At 40.9% G+C, this 21,111-nt stretch overlaps 1 protein-coding gene across 1 annotated transcript in view; it reads right to left on the bottom strand.

Moving 5' to 3' along the window:
• The window catches only part of cntn2 (contactin 2), a 103,138-nt gene that overhangs the window by 26,372 nt on the left and 55,655 nt on the right, over nucleotides 1-21,111 (bottom strand). The window contains exons 3-12 of the mRNA XM_049570821.1: nucleotides 16,175-16,316; nucleotides 15,112-15,287; nucleotides 14,813-14,908; nucleotides 14,229-14,441; nucleotides 7,785-7,887; nucleotides 7,270-7,451; nucleotides 5,118-5,254; nucleotides 3,557-3,686; nucleotides 3,029-3,179; nucleotides 184-311 (exon numbers count right to left, since the gene is read on the bottom strand). Of these exons, the coding sequence (XP_049426778.1) occupies nucleotides 184-311; nucleotides 3,029-3,179; nucleotides 3,557-3,686; nucleotides 5,118-5,254; nucleotides 7,270-7,451; nucleotides 7,785-7,887; nucleotides 14,229-14,441; nucleotides 14,813-14,908; nucleotides 15,112-15,287; nucleotides 16,175-16,316 (1,458 nt within the window). The remainder of the gene's footprint in view (nucleotides 1-183; nucleotides 312-3,028; nucleotides 3,180-3,556; nucleotides 3,687-5,117; nucleotides 5,255-7,269; nucleotides 7,452-7,784; nucleotides 7,888-14,228; nucleotides 14,442-14,812; nucleotides 14,909-15,111; nucleotides 15,288-16,174; nucleotides 16,317-21,111) is intronic.

Here is a 21,111-nt window from a genome sequence, read left to right as displayed (position 1 = left end):
TGCATACCGGCTACTGTTGTGGCTCTCTGGGACACTCAGTGGAACTGAGCCATCGTTAACAAAATTAGTTTCACCTGCTATTTCTTGTTATGACGGGTAAAAATGTCTGCTGAGCATTTAAAAGGGCGGTCTTATGAGAGCCCTAATGTATGTGTGTGTGTGTGTGTGTGTGTGTGTGTGTACCTCTGACAGACAGGTGTCCAGTGCTGTTAGCTTTGCCCAGGTAGTTTTCAGCAAAGCAGGTGTACTTCCCTTCGTCTGCCCTGCTGATGTTGTGGATCCATAAGATGCCGTCTGGAGTTACTGTGACTCTAAGAAGACACAAGCATACAGAGAATAAAGAGCACCCGCAGCTGGCTGACTACAGCACTGCTACCAACTCAGTGCATGCAAGGAGACGGACAAAATATCTGAAACAACTCTCGTGTAATCCAACATGACATAACAATCTGTTTCTTCAAATGTCATTACAGAACATAAACATTATAGGCATCACAACAATAGTATCGGTGTTCTCACATACTGCTCCTCTGGGTCATGTCTATTTAAGTCCAGGCTTACACTGCATGTGTGAAAGGGGCTTCAGTCACCAGATCCCAACCAAACTGGACATTTCACACAGTGCAGTTTTCAATTAGAGTGCAGCTTTTTGTGTCACTTTCACTGCCAAACAATTGGCTCAGATGTTTTGGCCAAATCAGATTGTTGTAAAGCTGTGTCCTCACATCTCAGCAGTGCCTTTGGTGAGTACATCATCAGAACAGATAGGGATTGTAGACTACAAGACTCAGGCTGGCTGAACACACAGTTTCCCGTCATTACTGGGTGGAATTCAAAAACAATCAGGAGTTGAATTAGACTGAGGCTACCTGGCAGACATCTCTCATATTCACTCATAACTTTAAACTGTGGAAATAAGTATTACTTACATGCTACAGACAGACATACATGCACAGTGCTCATGTTAGCTTGATTGTTTAAAGCTTCAAATGACTGACAGGTACCACCCACTCTACTGCTTTAACACTGAATGACTGATGTGTTTGGACTAAAGGAGGATGGCTGATCCATTAGATGCTGTCAATCACACTGACTGAAGATTTCAACTAAATGGGTAATTGATTGATTGCTTCCTAAATTCATCTGAAATTTTAAATAAGCAATCTAATCTTCACTACTTTGACAGCCTTTTAATCCTTAAAAGGCTGTCAAACATCTGACACAGAGAAGAGAGTTTGCCGACCACTAAGCATATAGACAATGATGAATTCGCAGTTAGACCAACATTAATATGACACTGACAAGGGACTGAAAAACCTTTCCACTGAAAGACTTTAACTCTGATATGATGCATTCTCTACTCTTTATTGTGTGTTTAGCCTAAACTTTGATGTTTTTACCTTTGAATCAATATGACACACACCAACACTCAGGTGGTTACAGACTTTCCATGCAGCTGTGACAGAATCTGATGAAATCAACAGCAATAAATCCTCTGATACATACACACACAACTGCGGGAAGTCGCTTTTGATCTCACCTCCAATTAGACATCTCTGGGTTTTTTCTGTTTTAATCTTTCAACAGTTGATATGAGTTAAAGGTTGTTTTTTAATGAGCTGCGTCTCCCAGATTGTGGGGGCTTGCTCACTCTGCAGATGACATTATGGTAGCTTCTCTTGTTTATTGCTTGAAGTTGCAAGAGTGGACAGGTGTGATTTTGCCTGGAGCAGGGTCAGACTGCGGCAATGACCCTCACTATCAAGAGAATGTAGCATCTACTGCAACAGTATATGAGTAAATTATATATACAGTATACATAGCAACATTCAGTAATGTGAAATTCTGTTAGAAACATTCTCATCATAGTTTAATCACTGGTACACTCAGCAGCAGTGAATGTGTGTGTGTGTGTGTGTGTGTGTGTGCGTGCGTGCGCAAGTGCATGTGTGTTTGTGTCTGTGTCTGTGTGTAATAATGATGACTTATGCCATCAGTCTCATTTCTACTAAAAGAAGTGAACTGCTTTATGAGACTTTACCTATTTCTTGCAAAACACACATTTAGAAACATTGCAGATTTTAGTTGAGGATCACATAAATGGAGTCGTACAATCTACAGATAGGAAGTAAAGACTCTGTGTGAAACCGATTTGTATACTAGAGATATTTTAAATCAATCTAGTGGACCAGTAGCTTGGATGAGTAAGTTAACTGATGGCTTTTGGCTCTAAAAATCTTAAACAAAACACTAACACACAATAATAATAATATAACGTACAGAAAACCATTCAAGGAAAGCTGTGGCTTCTTTAGGCAACATGTGTAGCTGTTGAAACTGGTACTGGCAGGTACTTAAAGGGACACGTGGTAGGTTTTCAATCAGTGTCACTGTGATGTGTTTCGCATCATCAGGCAGATTCTGGTTGCCAGATGGGCAACTGGTGGCACGGGGGGGACTTTAACACTGTTCAATTGCACACATTCCCTACAATACGGCGACACAGCTCTGGTTGAAAATCTGTAAAGTATCCCTTTAACAGCCCAGTCACCAGAATAAAGTTACTACTGAGTCGATTTGTGTACTTGTGTTTGAAATTGTCACTGAAGCCATGTTTTGGGTGTGTTTTCAATCAACTAAACTTTACAGCACTTCACAGAAACCCCTCCGCCAACTAGTGTTTTCGAGGTGTAACTGCAGAGTGACACTGAAACGCCACCACACAAGTATAAATGCTCAAAATGGCCACATGTGTAGGCCACACTGTAGACTCTGCGTAGAGCTGGCGCACAACTATAAATCCACCTTCAGCCTGCAGTATAGCATAGTTTCTCCATTTCATGTATATGGCGTGTTAATTCTTTATTTTGCAACACAGGAAGTACCTGAACTCTGAAATCACAGAAAAAGCCATCCCATAAAATATCCATGGGAGGGAAATGAGAGATATATAAATATAGCAAAAAGGTTTTAAAACATGAGGCAAAGCACTGTACTAAGTATGGAAATCAGACTGATTCTGTATTACCTGCTACTGTTGATGAGCAGCTCAGTCCCACGGCTCCAGAACAGGCTGGGCTTCGGGGCAGCTCGAGGGCGACACTCGATCATCACCTGCCCCCCTCTGGCTGCTGGGATCAGTCTCCTTACTGGATTCAACCTGAAGTCTGGAGCCTGAACTGGAAGGACAGGAGGCAGGATGGAGTAACAACAACAGCACAGAGAGGAGAATACAAGGAGCGTAATGGAAGAGATGCAGTAGGGAAGAGGATGGAAAAAGGATGATTATGAGAAATAAAGAAATAGTGAAAGATGGTTAGAATGCAGTTAATGTGAGGCAAGTGAGTGGTACAGTATGATTTGTACACAACACTTTGTGTACAAATGTGTTTGTGTTTCTTTAATGATGTAGGTCTGAATGTTTAATACTTGTGTCTCAGTAGTATGTGAGAAGTGTTATTTTGGAAATTAAGATCTTTTTACAGTAATAATAATAAAAACAGTGTAATGAATGTAATTTCAAATGAGGGAAATAGAGACAATACTTCTTTTCTACCTTGGACTCTGAGCTCGGCAGTTGAGTAGATGGTGCCATGTTTGTTCTCAGCCACGCACTGGTACATCCCAGAATCCTCCAGGGCCAGGTTACTGATCTTAAGACGAGCCCCGTTCACCTCCACCCGGTCCTGGGGGCATCGGAGAAAAAGGTAATGAGGGAGGTAAATAAAAAGGGACAGAAAAGGAAGAGAGTGAAGAGGTAAAAAAATGATGTGTGAGCTGAAAAATGAAGCATTTGTGTGCTATGGTGTACAGGAAGAAAAATGTCACAACAAGTCCTATTCTACCCAATAAAGGGGAGAACTCCTATTCACAGTGAATCAAAGTGAAGTTGTGCCCATCCATGAAAACATTTCCAATTTTCTTTAGTAATTCTTTCTGAAAGGGCAGATTCACATGGGACTAGTGACATTTTGGAAAACTGATATTTTTCTCTCTGTTTTGGCCTCTCATCCACAAACAAACAGAGTTTTAGATCATTACAACAGAGATTTTTGAAAACATCTTTCAAAGGCAAGTTTGATTGCCATCCTCTCCACTCCCCCACCGCTCAGCTTTCACATTAGTAATGTTGTTTCTTGCTCGAGAAGACTTGCTTTGTCATCTTTGTGACATTTTGTTGTGCTACAATGTAGAAATGATGCAGATGGATACTGCTGCCATGGGCACTGTCATCGGCTGGGACCCGGAGCAGCGCGGCGAAGCTCTGTTGGGCTCCGACAGCAGATCATAGGTGCCTGCAAAGCCGAAACTGGGTCTGTCTATAGAAGCATCAGTATTAAATTGAGACTGTTTCATAACTGGTTAAAAACTCCTCGTAGTCGTGGTAAATAGCACTCCATTTTTGTGTTTTGGTACAGTTGGTGTGCACACCTGTTGCATACTGAACATGCATGGTCTTTTATCAAGACCACTTTTTTGAGCGGATTCGAATACAGATTAATGTAGCATACCTGGGTACAGTACACAGTGCTCAAATTAATCAAACAAAGTGGACATGTGGACATGTAAAACAGAGCAATCCTCAATTCATGCATGCCAGTTGTTGCTGTTTGTAATGACACTGCGCCAGAAACAATAACAACAATGGCGGACCGCTGCACTTAATCTTATCTGCTCCACCTCAGCATCCAGAGGGTTAATGTCTGACAGAAACGACAGTTTTAGATCAGTACCAGCAGATCTTGGGACAACTTTTTTGAGCAGAATTGTTGTCAGTGAGGAGTGGAAGGAAAACTTTTGCATGCCCAGAGTATCATTCTTATCTTTGAGTGAGCTCCTTCATCCTTATATCGAAGGAGAAGGTGAAGAGATCTCCAGTGGGTATTGTGAAAAAACGGAATGTTAGCCTGTACACTTTACTACCTGAGTGACAAGAGGAGACTGTTGCAGAGAGCTAACACTGCTGAGCATTTGGAGTTGTCTTTGCATTCTGTGTGCATGGAGATATTTTGTAAAACAAAGTGATATAGACAGAACTTTTTCTTTTTTTAAACAGAGGGGGAAATATCTATTTTCAAAAACACCTGAACACTAAAGCAGTATGCTGTGTGTTTTACCTGTGTGCTGAGTGGCTGTGCATTGCGTAGCCAGCGTATGGAGGGCCGGGGTTTACCAGCAGCAACACAGCTCCAAAGAAGCTCTGAACTGATCTCCACCTCTGAGTCGCTCATCACCTGTAACCACTCTGGCTGAGCTGAAGGTTTGGAGAAGAAACAGGAGAGAAAAAGAACAGAAATAACAGAGACAGACAATAAACAGGAATGCATTACAGAGTGAACTAAAGGTGCACAGCAACAAGATATTTTGCCCTTTTCAGACACTGAATACGTTACAATGCAGGCTCAATCAGTGATGGGTTCTTGACATTTAGATGGAGGTGACTTTTACATTAATGTTCCTTATGCTTACGCAATATTTCACACCTGGTGCATGAGAAAGTGAGGTACAGGGAAAGAGAGAAAACAGTGGTGAGTTAAAAGTCATGATACCGAGGAGGGAGTGTTTTGTTTTCTCACTTACTGTATCACTGATGGATTTTAAAACATATTTTCCCACTGAACCCTTAATAACCATTGTAAGCTTGAGGGACAAACAGTGAAACTACTCAAACATTTAACTTTGACAACCAATTCTGCTGCTTGTTTTATAATATTAGTCAGGGCATGGGGCCATTCATGTCTGTTTGCTCACATGCTGTATGTAAAGAGTGTTGCTGGGAATTCAATTACACATTCAAGCAATTGGCATAAATGAACACTGAAAATTCATTTAAAGAATGTTAGTCAGATAATTATTGTTTTTCAACGTCTTTTGCTTCATTGCACTGAGGGAAAATAGTTTTTGTAGACTAATCTGATAGGAGAAGATTGATGTTTTTCAGAGTGTATTAATATACTGATTTTTTGCATGAGAGATAAAAATTTAGATAATAAATAATGAATGACAGTAATTTAAGGCCACGTCCACACTACATTTTTATTTTAAAATGGCATTTTTATAATGAAAATGATCTCTCTAAGCGTTTTTACATCGTTTCAGAAATAATTTCTGTCCATATTAACATGCCTGAAAAACATATCACATGACCAATCACCTACATTGGGCATGCATGTCCCACTTTAAACAGGAAGCAGATTATCTACTTTGTTTGGTTGCTTAGTTACTTAAAATACTACAGAGATGGTGAAAGATAAGACCAGAGATTTCTTTTCACCGACACAGCCATACCCAAGCTCTACGGAGAAGTGAAGCATAAAGTTGAGGAACCTTTGAGTGAAGCAGGAAGTGTGGCATTAACTTGTGACACCTGGACTTTAAGGTCAGAGGATTCATATGTGACAATAACAGCCGATTATTTCACAGAGGACTGGTGACTGCTGTCTCACGTTTTCCAAACTAGAGCAGTACACGAAAGTCACACAGACCTCCTGCCAAATGCAGCACAAGGATGGAAGATTGCCCATAAAAACCTTGTCACTGTAGCAGACAACGCTTCTAACACAAGTGTTGCCATTCAGTTAGCGGGATACCTGCATGTGCAGTGTTTTGCTCACCTGTTTAATCTGGCCTAGTAAAGGGAATTAAATCTGCCCACAGTTCAGTTTGTCAGGTGTATGCTATGTTGGTCAGTCTGTATGCTTTGCATCACATTTTGCTGCAATAAAAATAATTAAACTCAGACTGAAAACTTTATCTTATGAGATAAAACTGATGTTGACAAAGTTTTGCTTTGGGAAAATAATTTACAGTTGGAACAAAAGGTAATAAATCACAATATATCACAACATATTTTAGCGTAGTACTCAGCATATCATCAGTGGATGCTTGGCATAAACGTAGCATTATTATGATTATTTGTTTTAAAACAAAAATGTATTAGTTTGGATGTATCCTGAGAAGGTGATGCAAAACATTCAATCACTCTCCCTCTCTGCATGCCTTACCTTGTGCTGCTGCAGCCTTTTCATTAATCCGACGGCATTCAGCTCAGAACTGTGCCGTTTCGAAAGTGATGAGAAAACGTTCCCAGGTCTGACCTCACAACATTGCCCTTGTGACTTTTATGTCAAAGTGTATTTATAAGACCGACATGTTAAGATAAAAAGTACAGTAAAGGGATGCAAGTCTGAAAGGGGCTATAAAACATCAAATTACTTAACATGCTTTGTTGCAATCCAAACAAATGCTCACACAATATGTTTTCCTTACCTTGCACGTTGATGCGTCCCTGGTATGTGTCGCTTCCCTCTGAGTTGTAGGCCTCACACTCGTAAACACCCTCATCATCGAAGGAGAGTTCTGGCAGGATGAGGGTGGGACTCTCAGCACTTAAGCCTGCCTTGGACGGCATCAAGCCATCCACCTTCCTCCATCGCAGTTTTGGGACTGGACTATAAGAGAGAGAAAAGAGCGAAGGTTAGGAGGTGAAGCAAAGGAAGAGGAATTCATTCATTTCTGTAACCTCTTGAGGGTTGCGGCGGGGCTGGAACCTATCCCAGCTGACAGTGGCAGGGTACACCCCGGACAGGTTGACAGACTATCGCAGGGCGGAGGAACAATGGTGGTTTCAAAATGAAACAGCACAAAGAATGAGCGAGAGTCAGGCAAATTTAAGAAGTGTGAGGAAAAACATTCAGACAAGTGAAAAGCTGCACAGGTCACAGCCTCTCAAGCCAAAGCCGTTGCAGAAACATTACGCAGTGATTTCAGAGTTGGAAACTTACTTTCCATAGGCAAAGCACTCTAACTGAGTGGTGTGTCCTGCTAGGGCATAGGTTTCTGCTGGGAAGCGCACTTTGATGCTCGGAGCTGACTTTCTGGGATTGGCTGAAATGAAATACAGATGAATATATTCAGATTAAATCCCATCCAGATTGTGCACCTCTTATCTTATCTTTGATAGGATGGGACATTTGCACTGTCTACTTCACTGTATATTTATGTTACACACATGCTATTCACATACACAGTACAACAGAAAAATTTGTCTTGTTAGTAATGTTAGCCTTTGTTTTGTTCTGGACAGTTACAATACGATACGATATACTTTATTGTCCCACTAAGGGAAATTTGTCTTGGACTCAGCAACCGCGCCATAAATGCCTTGACAGCCACAATGACAACAAACAATACATCAACAGCCATACCCTCCCAACAACAATTACATAACAGTATTCCCATAACATTACACATAACACATACATACGCCATAGATTTTTTTTTTTAAATTCGTTTATTTTTTTTTATCAGGGACCATGTACAGAGAACATTGGACAGAGTAAAGATGCACTGCACCAGATTATAGCTTTTTAGCTAGTTTCCATCTGCAGTCCCTGAGGCAGGCAAAACAATAAATAACAAGAGAAAAATTAAAATATTTCAAAGAGACATATAAAAAGACAGACTGAAACGGTACAAGAAAATAGAGTGCATTGAAATCCATGGGACAACGCACACACAGCGTCCGAAGTGCGAGTCCTCACAGTTCCAGAAAACAGTCATACAAGGTGCACATGCCCATACAGAGCGCACAGTGCAGTGAGGCAGACAGAACACCCACATGTCTCATTTGGTCTTCATGTAATCTGTACATAAAGTACATAGTGCAAAATGAGAACAGGATATTCACAGGTGTTAAATGGCGATTAATCTACTACATAAAGTGCATGGTGCAAGATGAACACAAAATAATCATAGGTCATATAAGCAATAGATCTACACACTAAAATAGGAGACACATACAGGGTAACTATACCAATATGCAATGGAACAGTAACTCGATCGACCGCTTATGAAAAGAAAAAGAAAACAGCACAGCATACCTCGACAGCAGAGTACCTACTCAATGCTGTCAGGTTTGGTTACTTAAAATCATTTTTCTTGCTTCTCCACAGAAGGCTTCATACTTAGCACAGATTTTCAAATCTGTTGGAAGATTATTCCATTCCTTTATAGCTTTATACGAGAAAGCTGTTTGTGCAAAAGCAGCTTTACGTTTGGGAATACAACACTGCCACCTAGAGGTACTTCTCGATACCCTGCTCATTTGTTCAGAGGTCAGCTGAACAAAGGGCTTGAGGAGTGGAGGTGCAGTGTTGTGAATGATTTTAAAAACCAGATGAACATCTGCATACATAATCATGTTATCAAAGTTTAGCATCTTATGTTTGTTGAGTATGTGGCAATGATGATACTGTCGTGTTTTCTTATCCAAAATTTTAAGAGCTTGCTTGTACAGTGACTCAAGGGGCTTCAGGGTTGTCTTGTTAGCTTGGGACCAGCATGAGATACAGTAGTTAAAATGTGACATAATCATGGCATTAAAAAAGGTTTTGGCTGCTTCCATCGTAAGTGAATTTCTGATACATCTGAAATTTGCAAGGCTGTATTTCAGAGTGTGGCTCACCTGTTTTATGTGTTTTTTAAAACTGAGAGTGGAATCCAAAATGATACCCAGGTATTTAAATTCAGTTACATTAGTTATTTTTTCTCCATTTACAGTTATGTAGGGATAGTCCTTGTGCTTTTGTTTGTTGGTGAAAAACATGGTTGCTGTTTTCTTAACATTTAAAGTGAGACATGATTCATTTAGCCACTTAGAGACTTTCTCCATGGCGACTGTTAACTTGGCAGCCACTTGGTCTGCATCCCTCCCATGCGTGTGGATAAGCGTATCGTCCGCGTACATTTGTATGTTTATATCACAGACCAACGGGAGGTCGTTTATGTACAGAGTGAACAGTAGTGGGCCTAGAATCGAACCTTGTGGCACCCCTACTGTGCAAGCTCTTGTAGGCGATATGAGACCATTTATACGCACACACTGGGAGTGACCAGAAATGTATGATTTTAGCCAGGTCAGGGTATTCATGGACAATTTACACTGTGTCAGCTTTGAGAGGAGAACTGAATGATTAACCGTATCAAAGGCTTTGCGCAGATCTAAGAAAACTGCCCCTACCACCCCACCTTTGTCAAGATTCAGTTTGATAGTTTCAAGAAAGTGGCAGCATGCCGTTTCGGTTGAGTGATTTTTCCTGAAGGTGAACTGCATGGGATGCAGCAGGTCTTCAGACTCAAGATGTTCTATCAGCTGTTCCGCCACCACCTTTTCCACAGCTTTTGACAGGACAGGGAGTATACTGATAGGCCTATAATTGCTAATTTCTTGTTTATCTCCTGATTTGTATATGGGAGTTACAATAGCTGATTTCAGAGCACTAGGAAAGGTGCCTTCCTGGATAGATTGATTTATCAACTTTGTTATTGGGGTGGTCAGGTTGTCTTTTTGAGGAAGACAGTGTCTAGTCCATGAATATCCTTAGTTCTGGAGCTTGACAGAGATGAAAGGATTTTAGCTTTGCCTCATCTGTGGGCTGAAGGTTTAGATCCCTTTCATGGTTTATTATGATCTGATCAGGGTAGATTAGTGAGAAGTTGTGACTCAGTTCCTGAACGGACATAATAAAATAGTCATTAAAATTGCTGGCTATATCTAGGCTGTCTGAGATATGTGTACCATTTAGTTTAAGCTGCATGACTTCACTCTTTGAACATTCCTTTCCTGTGAGTTTGTCAATACTTTTCCAAAGCTTTTTATTGTTCCCTTTGCATCTTTAATTATCTCCAAGAAAAAGTTTGCTTTTGCTTTCCGAAGTTGCATTGTGACTTTGTTTCTGAGGCTTTTGAAGATCAGGCGATCTGTACTTAGACCAGATTTTAGGAATTTTTTAAGGGCTGAGTCCCTTTTTTTCTTGAGGTTCCAGAGTGTGTCATGTAGCCATGGTAGCTCTTGTTTTACCTTGTGTTTGCATTGCACAGTTGTTGTATATTTTAAGGTAATCCGTTTAATTGTTGCCATTAGGTTGTCACATGCCTGTTCACAGTTTATATCAGAAGTTATTTCATCCCAATTAACATGCCTTAATTCGTTTTCAAATGGTTCTGTGTTTTTCTTTGGTATAGACGAGGTGTATTTTCCTCTTTCCACAGACTTTGATTTTTGTATCGCATTTTTGATAGTTTACGAGTTACCAACATGAGGTTATGATCAGACATGCCAGTGATCAAGTTGTATAAACATCAGGTCCAGTAGGGTTTCGGAGGAACTAGTTATTCTGGTTGGACTGCTTATCATCTGAGTCATGTTGATCTTGTTGGTGATGTCCTTTAATTTTTTCCTCCGGGTTTTACAAAGCCAATTCAGATTAAAGTCCCCCATAACAAGTAGTTCTTTGTTGCCATACTGTCTGAGTACATCTGATAGATAATCAAAGAATGTGTCCTTAGAAGATGGAGGTCGATAGATCGCAATCACAACAAAACACATTTCTGGGGATAAAGTAATCTTAACCCCAGCACATTTCAGGGATGTCAATTTGTGTACACTGATAACCTTCTTTCACATAGATCATGACCAATCCCCCTTGCAGTTTTTTCTGTCTTGTAGATAGATACTATAGCCAGGTACATTAAAAACAGTTGATGGGGTTGATGGGGTTAACCAGGTTTCTGACAGACACAGGTAATCAAGGTTTGAGTTGGTCAACAGTTGTTGAAGCTGTTCTGTTTGAGAAACAACGCTCCTTATGTTGAGATGACCTCCAAAAATGCCTTTTGGCTTTACCATTGGGTCCCATAAAACCTTAGCATGATTGACTGTCTGAAACATTTTAGTAGCTTCTTGTTTTTCAGTTACAGTTTTTGACCCACATATGTCTCGCTTCACAACAGTCTTAACAGATCTAGTTGAGTTTAGTCCCATTGAGGGGACTACTGCTACGCTGATGATACCGGCCTCCTGATAAGCAGGGTTGGTGTTGTCCTCCAGCTGCTGGACGTCTAGCCCTCGGCGCGGCTCCGCTGGATGAACCGGCGCCACGCAGACACCCGGAGAGACCGGGCCGGTGTTGGTCGCCAGCCGCTGGGTTTCAAGCAGTTGGCTCGGCTCCGTCGGATGAACCGCCGCTGCACTGACATCCGGAGGGACCGGGTTGGAGATGGCCACCAGCCACTGGGCTTCATGCCGTTGTCGCGGCTCCACCAGGTGAGCCGCCGCCGAACTGACATCCAGAGAGACCAGGTCAATGCAGGCCCGCAGCTGCTGGGCCCCCCGCTGTCCACGCGACTCCACTGCGCCGGTTCCCGCAAAGATAGGAGCTGTCAGTTGGTAAGCCGACAGTGTACTCGGTGTTAGCTGCGGTTGCCAAGTTAGCCGGTTTAGCTGTAGTTGTTGTGCCAGCTGCGGTAGCCAGGTTTGCCACTGTGATTGTTGTGCTTGCAGTGGGGGCAGAGCTCGCCCTGTAGAGAGGCTAGCTGAGCTGTTAGCATCCAAGGGCTGTGGGCCCGGATTCACCTCCACATCACCCGCTGGTAGTATCATAATTGCTAGGTGTACAAGCCTCAGAGATGTAGCGTTACCAGCTGGGTTTACTTGCTCTGGTTTCGTGGAGGGCACCCTAGCACGGCCGTTGTCCAGGAATGTGGAGTACAACACCTGTTGACTTTCGGAGGTCGGAGAGTCATGGTTTTCAGCCGTGACATACATAACACATGCTAAAAGATCACCATAATAAAAGCACTATAAAAATTATTGCACAATCTTCGGCCTCAAGCAGAATTATTTAAGAGTTTGATAGAGGTTGGAACAAATTAATTCTTAAAACGGTTGAGTTTGCAGTTAGGGACTCTATATCGTCTGCCCGAGGGTAGGAGGTCATATTCTAAATGAAGAATATGGGATGGATCAGTCACTATCCCCTGGGCTTGCCTAAAAACAGTTTGCTCATAAATGGACTGCAAGGTCCGATAGTCCCTACTTCCCATAACCCTCATGGCCGTGTGCACCAGACGAGCAAGCTTAGTTTTCAGTTTTACAGTGAGGTTCCCATACCAGGCTGACATCCCCTATTGGACTAAGCTCTCTAGTACTGCCTGTTAAAATAAAAACATGATGCTTTTGTCCACACCATACACTCTAAGTCTGTGCAAAAAATACAATCAAGTACAAGTTGTGACATTTGGTGGATATCCATGATCCCCAGAGGAAGAATACTACTAATTTAGATGATCACCTCACCTTTCCTCTAAAGCTGCCCTGATCCTGGCCAAGTTTTCAATTTGTTCCAACAATAACCTTAAAATGTAATGGTACCAATTAAATCTATTAAACATATTGGGCCCTAGCTTAACACCAGGCACAAAGCAGCGCACAGTGCAGTGCAACTGTCATTTCTTGTTTCTGACCGTCACAGTTGTCCTATTTGCTGCCAGTGCCCACATTGTGTAAGTACTAAATGGACTCGCACCCATCTTTGTGCAAAGGGGGTGTAGCATCTTAAAGTGAGGTATGATCCAGCCTATCCCAGCTGACATTGGGTGAGAGGCAGGGTACACCCTAGACAGGTCGCCAGACTATCACAGGGCTGACACATAGAGACAGACAACCATTCACAATCACATTCACACCTACAGACAATTTAGAGTTACCAATTAACCTAGTCCCCAACCTGCATGTCTTTGGACTGTGGGAGGAAGCCGGAGTGCCCGGAGAAAACCCACACTTGCACAGGGAGAACATGCAAACTCCGCACAGAATGGGTTTGAACCAGAAACCCTCTTGCTTTGAGGCAACAGTGCTAACCACCACACCACCCTGACGCCCATGGTCTTAAATCAATGGTGCAGTATCTTCCTCCTACTTAAAGGGCACATTATTAAGATACTAAGATGCGACTACATACGCTGGTTCACAACACGCATTGACGCACAGGGAGCAGCATTACTTGAATTAGAACTGTGTTAGTCTGTAAAGGTTAGAGTCATAAAGCTGAACACACACAAACGCAAACCCCCTCATCCTCAATGGAGGATTTTTTTAGGTGGGGGGCTGAATTCAAGTCTAGCACCTGGTTTGCTCACTGTCACTTTCTACTGTTAAACACTTTTGAATTTGCACACTATACTGTATACTGTACCTTACTTACTGAAATTTCAATGAGGTATGAAGATACAAAAAAATAGATACCACCCAAACCTAGATAGATATCCCTCTGCCCTCTGCTCATACTTAATCATCAGTAAGTATGCATACGGTTTCTCCAGACCTCTGTGTTAAAGCTAGATCGGGCTGCTAATAGATGAGTCATGCAGCTGCAAAGCTTTCATACCATCAGGCAACACAGTGAGCTGGTTGGCCTTGCTGAAGGTGCTCTTGGTGCTGATGTCCAAATTGATGGTGGTGAAGCAGAAGTAGTTTCCGGTATCGTTTGGTTCTGCTTTGGCCACGTACAAGTTCCCTGTTACCTGCGATACAAACCAGCGGCCGTCGTCCGTCTTGATGAAGTTGGGAAATTCGTTGATTAACCAGCGGTAGGACAGAGCTAGAGAGGAGACAGATTGGTGCAAATCACATTAATTAATGAAACAGTTGGGATGTACTGGGTTGAACTTACTGGCATCCTGCCAGTGCTCAGATTTCAAGCAGTCAGCAGACTCCGTCAAAATTTGCGCTTAAATGCGACATCATATTATGTTCACCCTTATCCCAAAGAAGGTTCATAATTCTGTTCATTTCAAACACTGTGACCTGTGAACCACCTTTTGACCCTTATCCCTGTCAGCAGCAGGCTGTTTCAGCTTTTCTAACAGCTGGTTCTCAGTGAAAGAAAACTATCATGGAAATAATTATCCAGCACATCAGTGTCATATCATATCTGCAGCTTCTCCAGTTACCCTGAAAGAGAGCGGATACCTGGGTAATGTACAGGTGGCTGGCAGGCCAGGAAAGTTCCTATGCCTTCATATGCTGTCTGAGGACTCCTGCTGTCTGGTGGGAAGTCATGGAGGTCTGGAGAAACATGCAAAGGTGTCGTCAGAAAATCAGAAAGTCATGGAAATAATAATGTCACACACAGTCCATAACAAGGACAGCAATTGTATTTGCATAGACTTAGTGTAAAGCAAGTCCTCTGAATTGCCACAATGCCTTCTATCTCTGCCACAGTGACCCACTCAGGCAGCTCAAAGGATGAAAAGGTCATTCTCACTCACAGCCAAATTTGAGGTTAGCTGCTCGGCTGATGATGGTGCCACAACGGTTGATGGCCAGACACTGATAGGAGCCTGTGTCTCGAATAGACTCAGGGCTACTGATCACCAGGCTACCAGCCACCAGGGTGTAGCGCAGGTCCAAACCCAATGGGACCTCTGTGCCATTCACAAGCCATCTGCAAGACAAAGAGCAGGGCAAAGTAATAAGAAGAGGAGCTAATAAATGTAACTATTAAAGTTCCAAAAAGTTAGGGGCTGAGAATGGATGTTGTGGTGAAGCTTTTGTCTTTGCTGTGAGCCTGTGAAAAAGATACATACAACATTGTATGTTTGCAGGTTAGGTAAATACTGTGCACAGTATAATAACAACAACAACAACAACAATGCTAACAATAATGTAATAATAATAATAATAATAATCATCATCATCATCATATAATAAAATAATAATAATATTTTTATACAGCACAATTCATGTATAAAATGCAACACGAAGTGTTTTACATAAAAGCAAATAATCATAGCATTCATGATAAAACTGTAAAAAGAAATAAAACAAAATAAAATGGAACAGCAGGATAAGAAAAGATAAAACAACCATTTGTGGTATGTGTGTTTCCAAGTGGCAACCTCTGGGGCTAAAAAACAACCCAAAGGGGTGGTCACTATTTCAGTGTGTTTTCAGTTCATGAAAGTTAAATGTAACATTTTGGTCCCCTAAAATATTCTTGTTTAGTGTTTGGTTGTACTAACTTGTAAACTTCTAAGGAGTCCGATATTCAGTTTTTCCGCTAAGTACATTTTGTTTAATGGTTTCAAGCCTGTTTTTCTCCCACATTAGCATTAGCACTGTCATACTTATCCAAAGCTGTAAATGCACCGTGCTTACCAAGCTAGCAGGTAGCATTAGGGTTATCGTCAGCCTTTCATCCAAATATGGTCATTTGGGCTCCAAAAATCCAAGATGGCAATGGCCAAAATGCCAAACTTGAGCACAATGGGAAGGTCCACAAACCAGTGGGTGATGTCACAATGGCTAGGTTCATTATTTGGTGTTACCCACCTGTAGGATGCAGCTGGACTGGCTCTGGCTTGACAGCTGAGGGTCACCTTGCCTTCAATTAGGCCCTCTGGGTAGATTAAACTGCTCGGCTGTTCTTCAAACACTGGCCCGCTGTCATGACCCGATACACACACGTCTCCACCTGGAAACAACAGTTTTTTTCAATACACTAATCAGTGCCAGAAACTTCTCAATGGTAGGGACCTACAGTTGTGTCCCGCACAATTTTATTTTATAACTATTAGGACTGGGCGATAAAACAATGACACTTATTATCCCTATTTAATTTTCCTTGATAGAGATATAATAAATGTTTAACAAATCCTCCATATAATCAAACCTCCCATAAGCCCATTAACCAGAGAAAGAAGTAGTAGTGGAAGAAGACCGACCACAAAAGGGTATGGTAACATTAAAACATTACAACATTCACCATGCTCATGAAGCTATTTTTGATTTTTTTTTTTAATATCACAGATAACAGCACTGGGCTACTCCCATAATTAAATTCCCACATAATGTTTGCTAGAGTGGCTGTATGTGTGGTTGTCTCATCTAATGCTAATGGTAAGTTAGCAAGCTAATGTGACTGACTAACAGGCTATTTAATTAGAATGACATGACACATGGTAACGTTAAAAATCCTTTTATAGATTTCTTTGTACGTATGTAAACATGATTTCTGCATCAGTCATGTCAGATAGATTTCATGTCATAAAAAATTGTCTTTGTTATTGTTTTGAGTAGGCAATGGCAAAAAATACATATTGTGCATTGCAAACATGTACAGAAAATACTGACCATAGTTAAGATTTTTTTTTGTCTATTTATTCTGTTTACACTGCCACCTAAAACACTAACATAATGTGTTAAACAGTCTGTACAAAACCTATGAAGTGCTCCAGATTTAGGATTTCTTTGTCTATCTGTTGTTTAATTTTTTTCAAAGTTTTTTTTTTTTTTTGTTATAATTGTTTTGAATCTACCACAGATTTGCAAAGTGTTCTGCTGTTTGACAAATTTCATCATGTCCTGACAATAAATAATAGTTTAAAACACAGTTGGGAGTTAAATATCTTAAAATCAGCCATTAAACTTGAAAGTAATAATGACTTGACTATTTTAGATAATTATCGATATTGACTGACACACAAAAAATTTCATCATGATGGCATTTTTAGCCATAGTAACCATATGCTGCACTTTCTTTTACATCTTGTCTTTTCTGGGTTTTAACCATTTTTATTAAGGTTTTTTACTGATGTACGTACTGACTGACTGAATTCTGACTTTTACAACCAAGATTTGACAATCTTCCCTGGGTTTGTGCTGTTCCCTGTTACTCTGTGTTTTTATAAATAAAAGGGAAAGATAATCTCCTTTAAAAAAGGTACAGTATGTATAAAATCAACAGTATAAAGTACATATAGGTTTAAGTTTTTGTTGTTTTTTTTTTTGTTTGTTTTTTTTGTTTGTTGGATTGATATATATTTATTTTATTTCATTTGAACCACAAGATGGTGCCATTTTATGTGAAGCAGACACAGGTGGCAATGCGGGTGATACAGATGATGACTTGATTACCAGTGATGCCTTGTTACGTTTGAAATGTAGCAGCACTTATTTGATATGGTTCAGGTGTTTCTTCATCTAAATAAATGTCTTTTGGTTGCCAGAGATGGACAAACAAAATGATAGTGATAGTTCCAAATGGATTTATGGGTCAACAAAAAAGGTACAGTATGTATAAAATCAACAGTATAAAGTACATATATCACTGAAACAAATATGAATGTTCTTTCTATATAAATCCATTAAATGAGCTTGAACGAAAGAAGTTTTTGTTGTTTTTTTTGTTTGTTTTTTTTGCTGGATTGATATATATTTATTTTATTTCATTTGAACCACAAGATGGTGCCATTTTATGTGAAGCAGACACAGGTGGCAATGCGGGTGATACAGATGATGACTTGATTACCAGTGATGCCTTGTTACGTTTGAAATGTAGCAGCACTTATTTGATATGGTTCAGGTGTTTCTTCATCTAAATAAATGTCTTTTGGTTGCCAGAGATGGACAAACAAAATGATAGTGATAGTTCCAAATGGATTTATGGGTCAACAATCACAGAGGACTGCTAAAATAATCTTGGATGAACTTCAGACCAATGTGACAGTTTGGTTTCAGATGTGAATAAAACAGATCCCCTTCACTCTGAAAAATTTTATGACACCAATGAGGAATAAGCCCATATTATGAGCAGTAGTCTGATTTGATAACTGGCTCTAAAGGCAGGTCCAGTGGGGGACATTTTTGTGAGTGTAGTCAATCTGCAGTCTTTCTTTGAAGCCAGATGCAAAGAGCATTATTGTCTGCAGGAGTACAACTGCCCACCAACACAGTGGGGAGACTTACAGCTTAATCATTACACAATACTTTAGTCCAGCATGAACACTGCACCAGCTGCAAATGGCAAGAAATGTATAATGCATAACAGAGATGTTTTCTTTGTCTGATCTGAACCTTGAAAAGCAGAGTAAGTGGATTGTTTAAAATAATGAGTAATATTTACATTGCTGTGAAGACAGATATATTCTGCAAATCCCTATGCTCCTGCTTCGAGACTAGGGTTGGGATCCGGATCCGGTTCTTTTTTGGAACCAGGTCCAAAGTTCCGGTTCCGGAACCGGTTCCATCACATTTGGTGTAACAGTTCCTGCAAACGGTTCCTAGATTGTCACATGCATTTCCATTAGAGTGCAGCACGCCCGCATATTTCTGTCCGAACCCGACCGAGCCCGACATTATCTAATCACTAAAGCACTGAGTTTGTGTCACACAGTTGTCATGGTTACAGGCTATTTAACAGGCTGGGCATGCGCCGTGGGCGCTCCGGAGAGGGAGACCTTCGTGTTTGAGACGGGAGCGGGCGGCGGCAGGTCCTACTCTTCCAGCGAGGGGAGAGGGAGAAATCTCATAAAATAAGATAAAATAGGAGACACCTGTCTCCCTCTTTTATTTAATTTTCAGTGTTTAATCAAGGTGGAGGCTGGCGGCTGGAGGTCCGCTTCCAGTGAGGGGAGTGGTAGAAACAAACAACCAATGTGTGTCTGTGTGTGTTATGTTCAGGTGTTGTCACGTAAATAACAGTGCCCAAGCATGAATGCATATAAGTATTTTTTATTACATTGCTGTGGTTAATTTGAGGTAATAGTGTTACTGTAGAAATCAGAGAATCACTTTTTGTTGTTATATATTCTCAGGGAGATGATACAAGCTCTAAATCTGAAATACACACCACACACAAATGTGTATTTTCATCTAATTGTACAGTGCAACAGTTAGAATAACGTTTTTGTATTTGTATGATTGCATTTGTGTTTATTATATACTTGTATAGCAAGTATAATGAATATAATGTAGGAATCGGTAAGGAATCTGAATCGTTAAAATCCTAACGAGTCCCAACCCTATTCAAGACATCAGTGTTTAGTTCTAGTAGTTGGTCTTGGTTATGTGTATGAGTGCAGATAGGATAATGCAGTTAAAACTTGTGAATTTCATGAATTTTATTTGAAAGTGAAAGTGAAAAGCATAAAACCTGAGTCACATTCAGTGTGGCTGAAAGAATGATATACGTCAGTGGCATCTCAGAAATACTGCGTGGACTGTCCAAGACTGAGCAACAAGGGACTTTAAACCTTAGCTGTAATTCTTCTGAAGGGTGGTGGAGGACAGGAGGGACAAGTGAAGGTAAATCTGTTGTCCAGGTATGAGGGTCCATCCATCACCACTGTGCATGCTCCCCACACACTGCTCTGAGCTGTCTATCTATTGTACACAATTGTGACCCAGTGCATTGTAGGGTAATGATGTCAGTCTAGCCAGGTTCCTAACCACTAGGGCTTTTTGTCATTACACTCTGAAAGTCCTCTAACAATTCCCTTCAGCACAGAGCAAAATACTGTATCTGTATTTGTTATAAATCCCTAACATCCGTTTCCCAATCTGTCCCAGGCAGACAACACAGCCCTCAGCTCAGCTTTCTAACTGAGCATACTACAATGATATAATTCCAACCATATGTAACACAAGCTTTGGAACACATTTCTGAAAATTTGGCCAAAAAAAGTGAATAAGCCGTTCTCATGCACTGTTCATACATTTTCCTCCAAAAAGTAATGCACCCAAATTCATATATATCCTACATAGTCATAGCACTGACAGAAGTAAAGAGGGAAATGGCCCTGAGCAGTTCAGTAAGTACGCTGATTGGGTTGGTGGATGGGTCAAAAACACAGGACTTTCCCCAAGAGACTGCTGTTTGGATAAATGTGAACTTTAAGTGAACTCTGAGTCATTTAAAGGTACATTGTCACCGTGTTCCTTTTCTTAAACCTTACCACAGTAACTTTACTTGCCTAAACCTAACCTTCATAACTTTCATAGCTTTACATTAAAGACCTAACATCGTTCATGGGGCACTAATTTGTAGGATATCATACAAACTTGTGTGATAATACGTTTTAAATGTAAATATCTCAAGAGCGTATCAAGATTACAGACTTACTGTAAAACAGCATCACAAACTCTGGCAGTGGTGGAAAGTAGGGGTGTGCCATATCACATTGTACACAATAATACCAGTATAATTTTCAATATGATATGAAAAATTCATATTGTGATACTCGCAGTATTTTGACTGTTACGCACTGCAATGAGCTTGGCTGAAAGTGAAATTATTACAGACTCCGCAATGGTTCCAAAAAGAGGAGCAGCTTCAGTAGTGTGGAATAAACGGTAGCGTCGTTAGGCCTGGGCATCCTCCATGTTTAATGAACAGCCCTGGATTCTCAGACTCTTTCAGCAACTTGCCGCTCAGAGAGAATTCATTCAGCAGCTCCTCTGGCAGCAGCACAGCATCTCTCCCTCTCCTC

The sequence above is a fragment of the Epinephelus fuscoguttatus genome, linkage group LG1, assembly GCF_011397635.1.
Source record: "Epinephelus fuscoguttatus linkage group LG1, E.fuscoguttatus.final_Chr_v1".
In the NCBI taxonomy this organism is placed as follows: Eukaryota; Metazoa; Chordata; class Actinopteri; order Perciformes; family Serranidae; genus Epinephelus; species Epinephelus fuscoguttatus.
The sequence above is the reverse complement of the archived record's forward strand: the minus strand, read 5'-3'. Positions and strand labels throughout refer to the sequence as shown.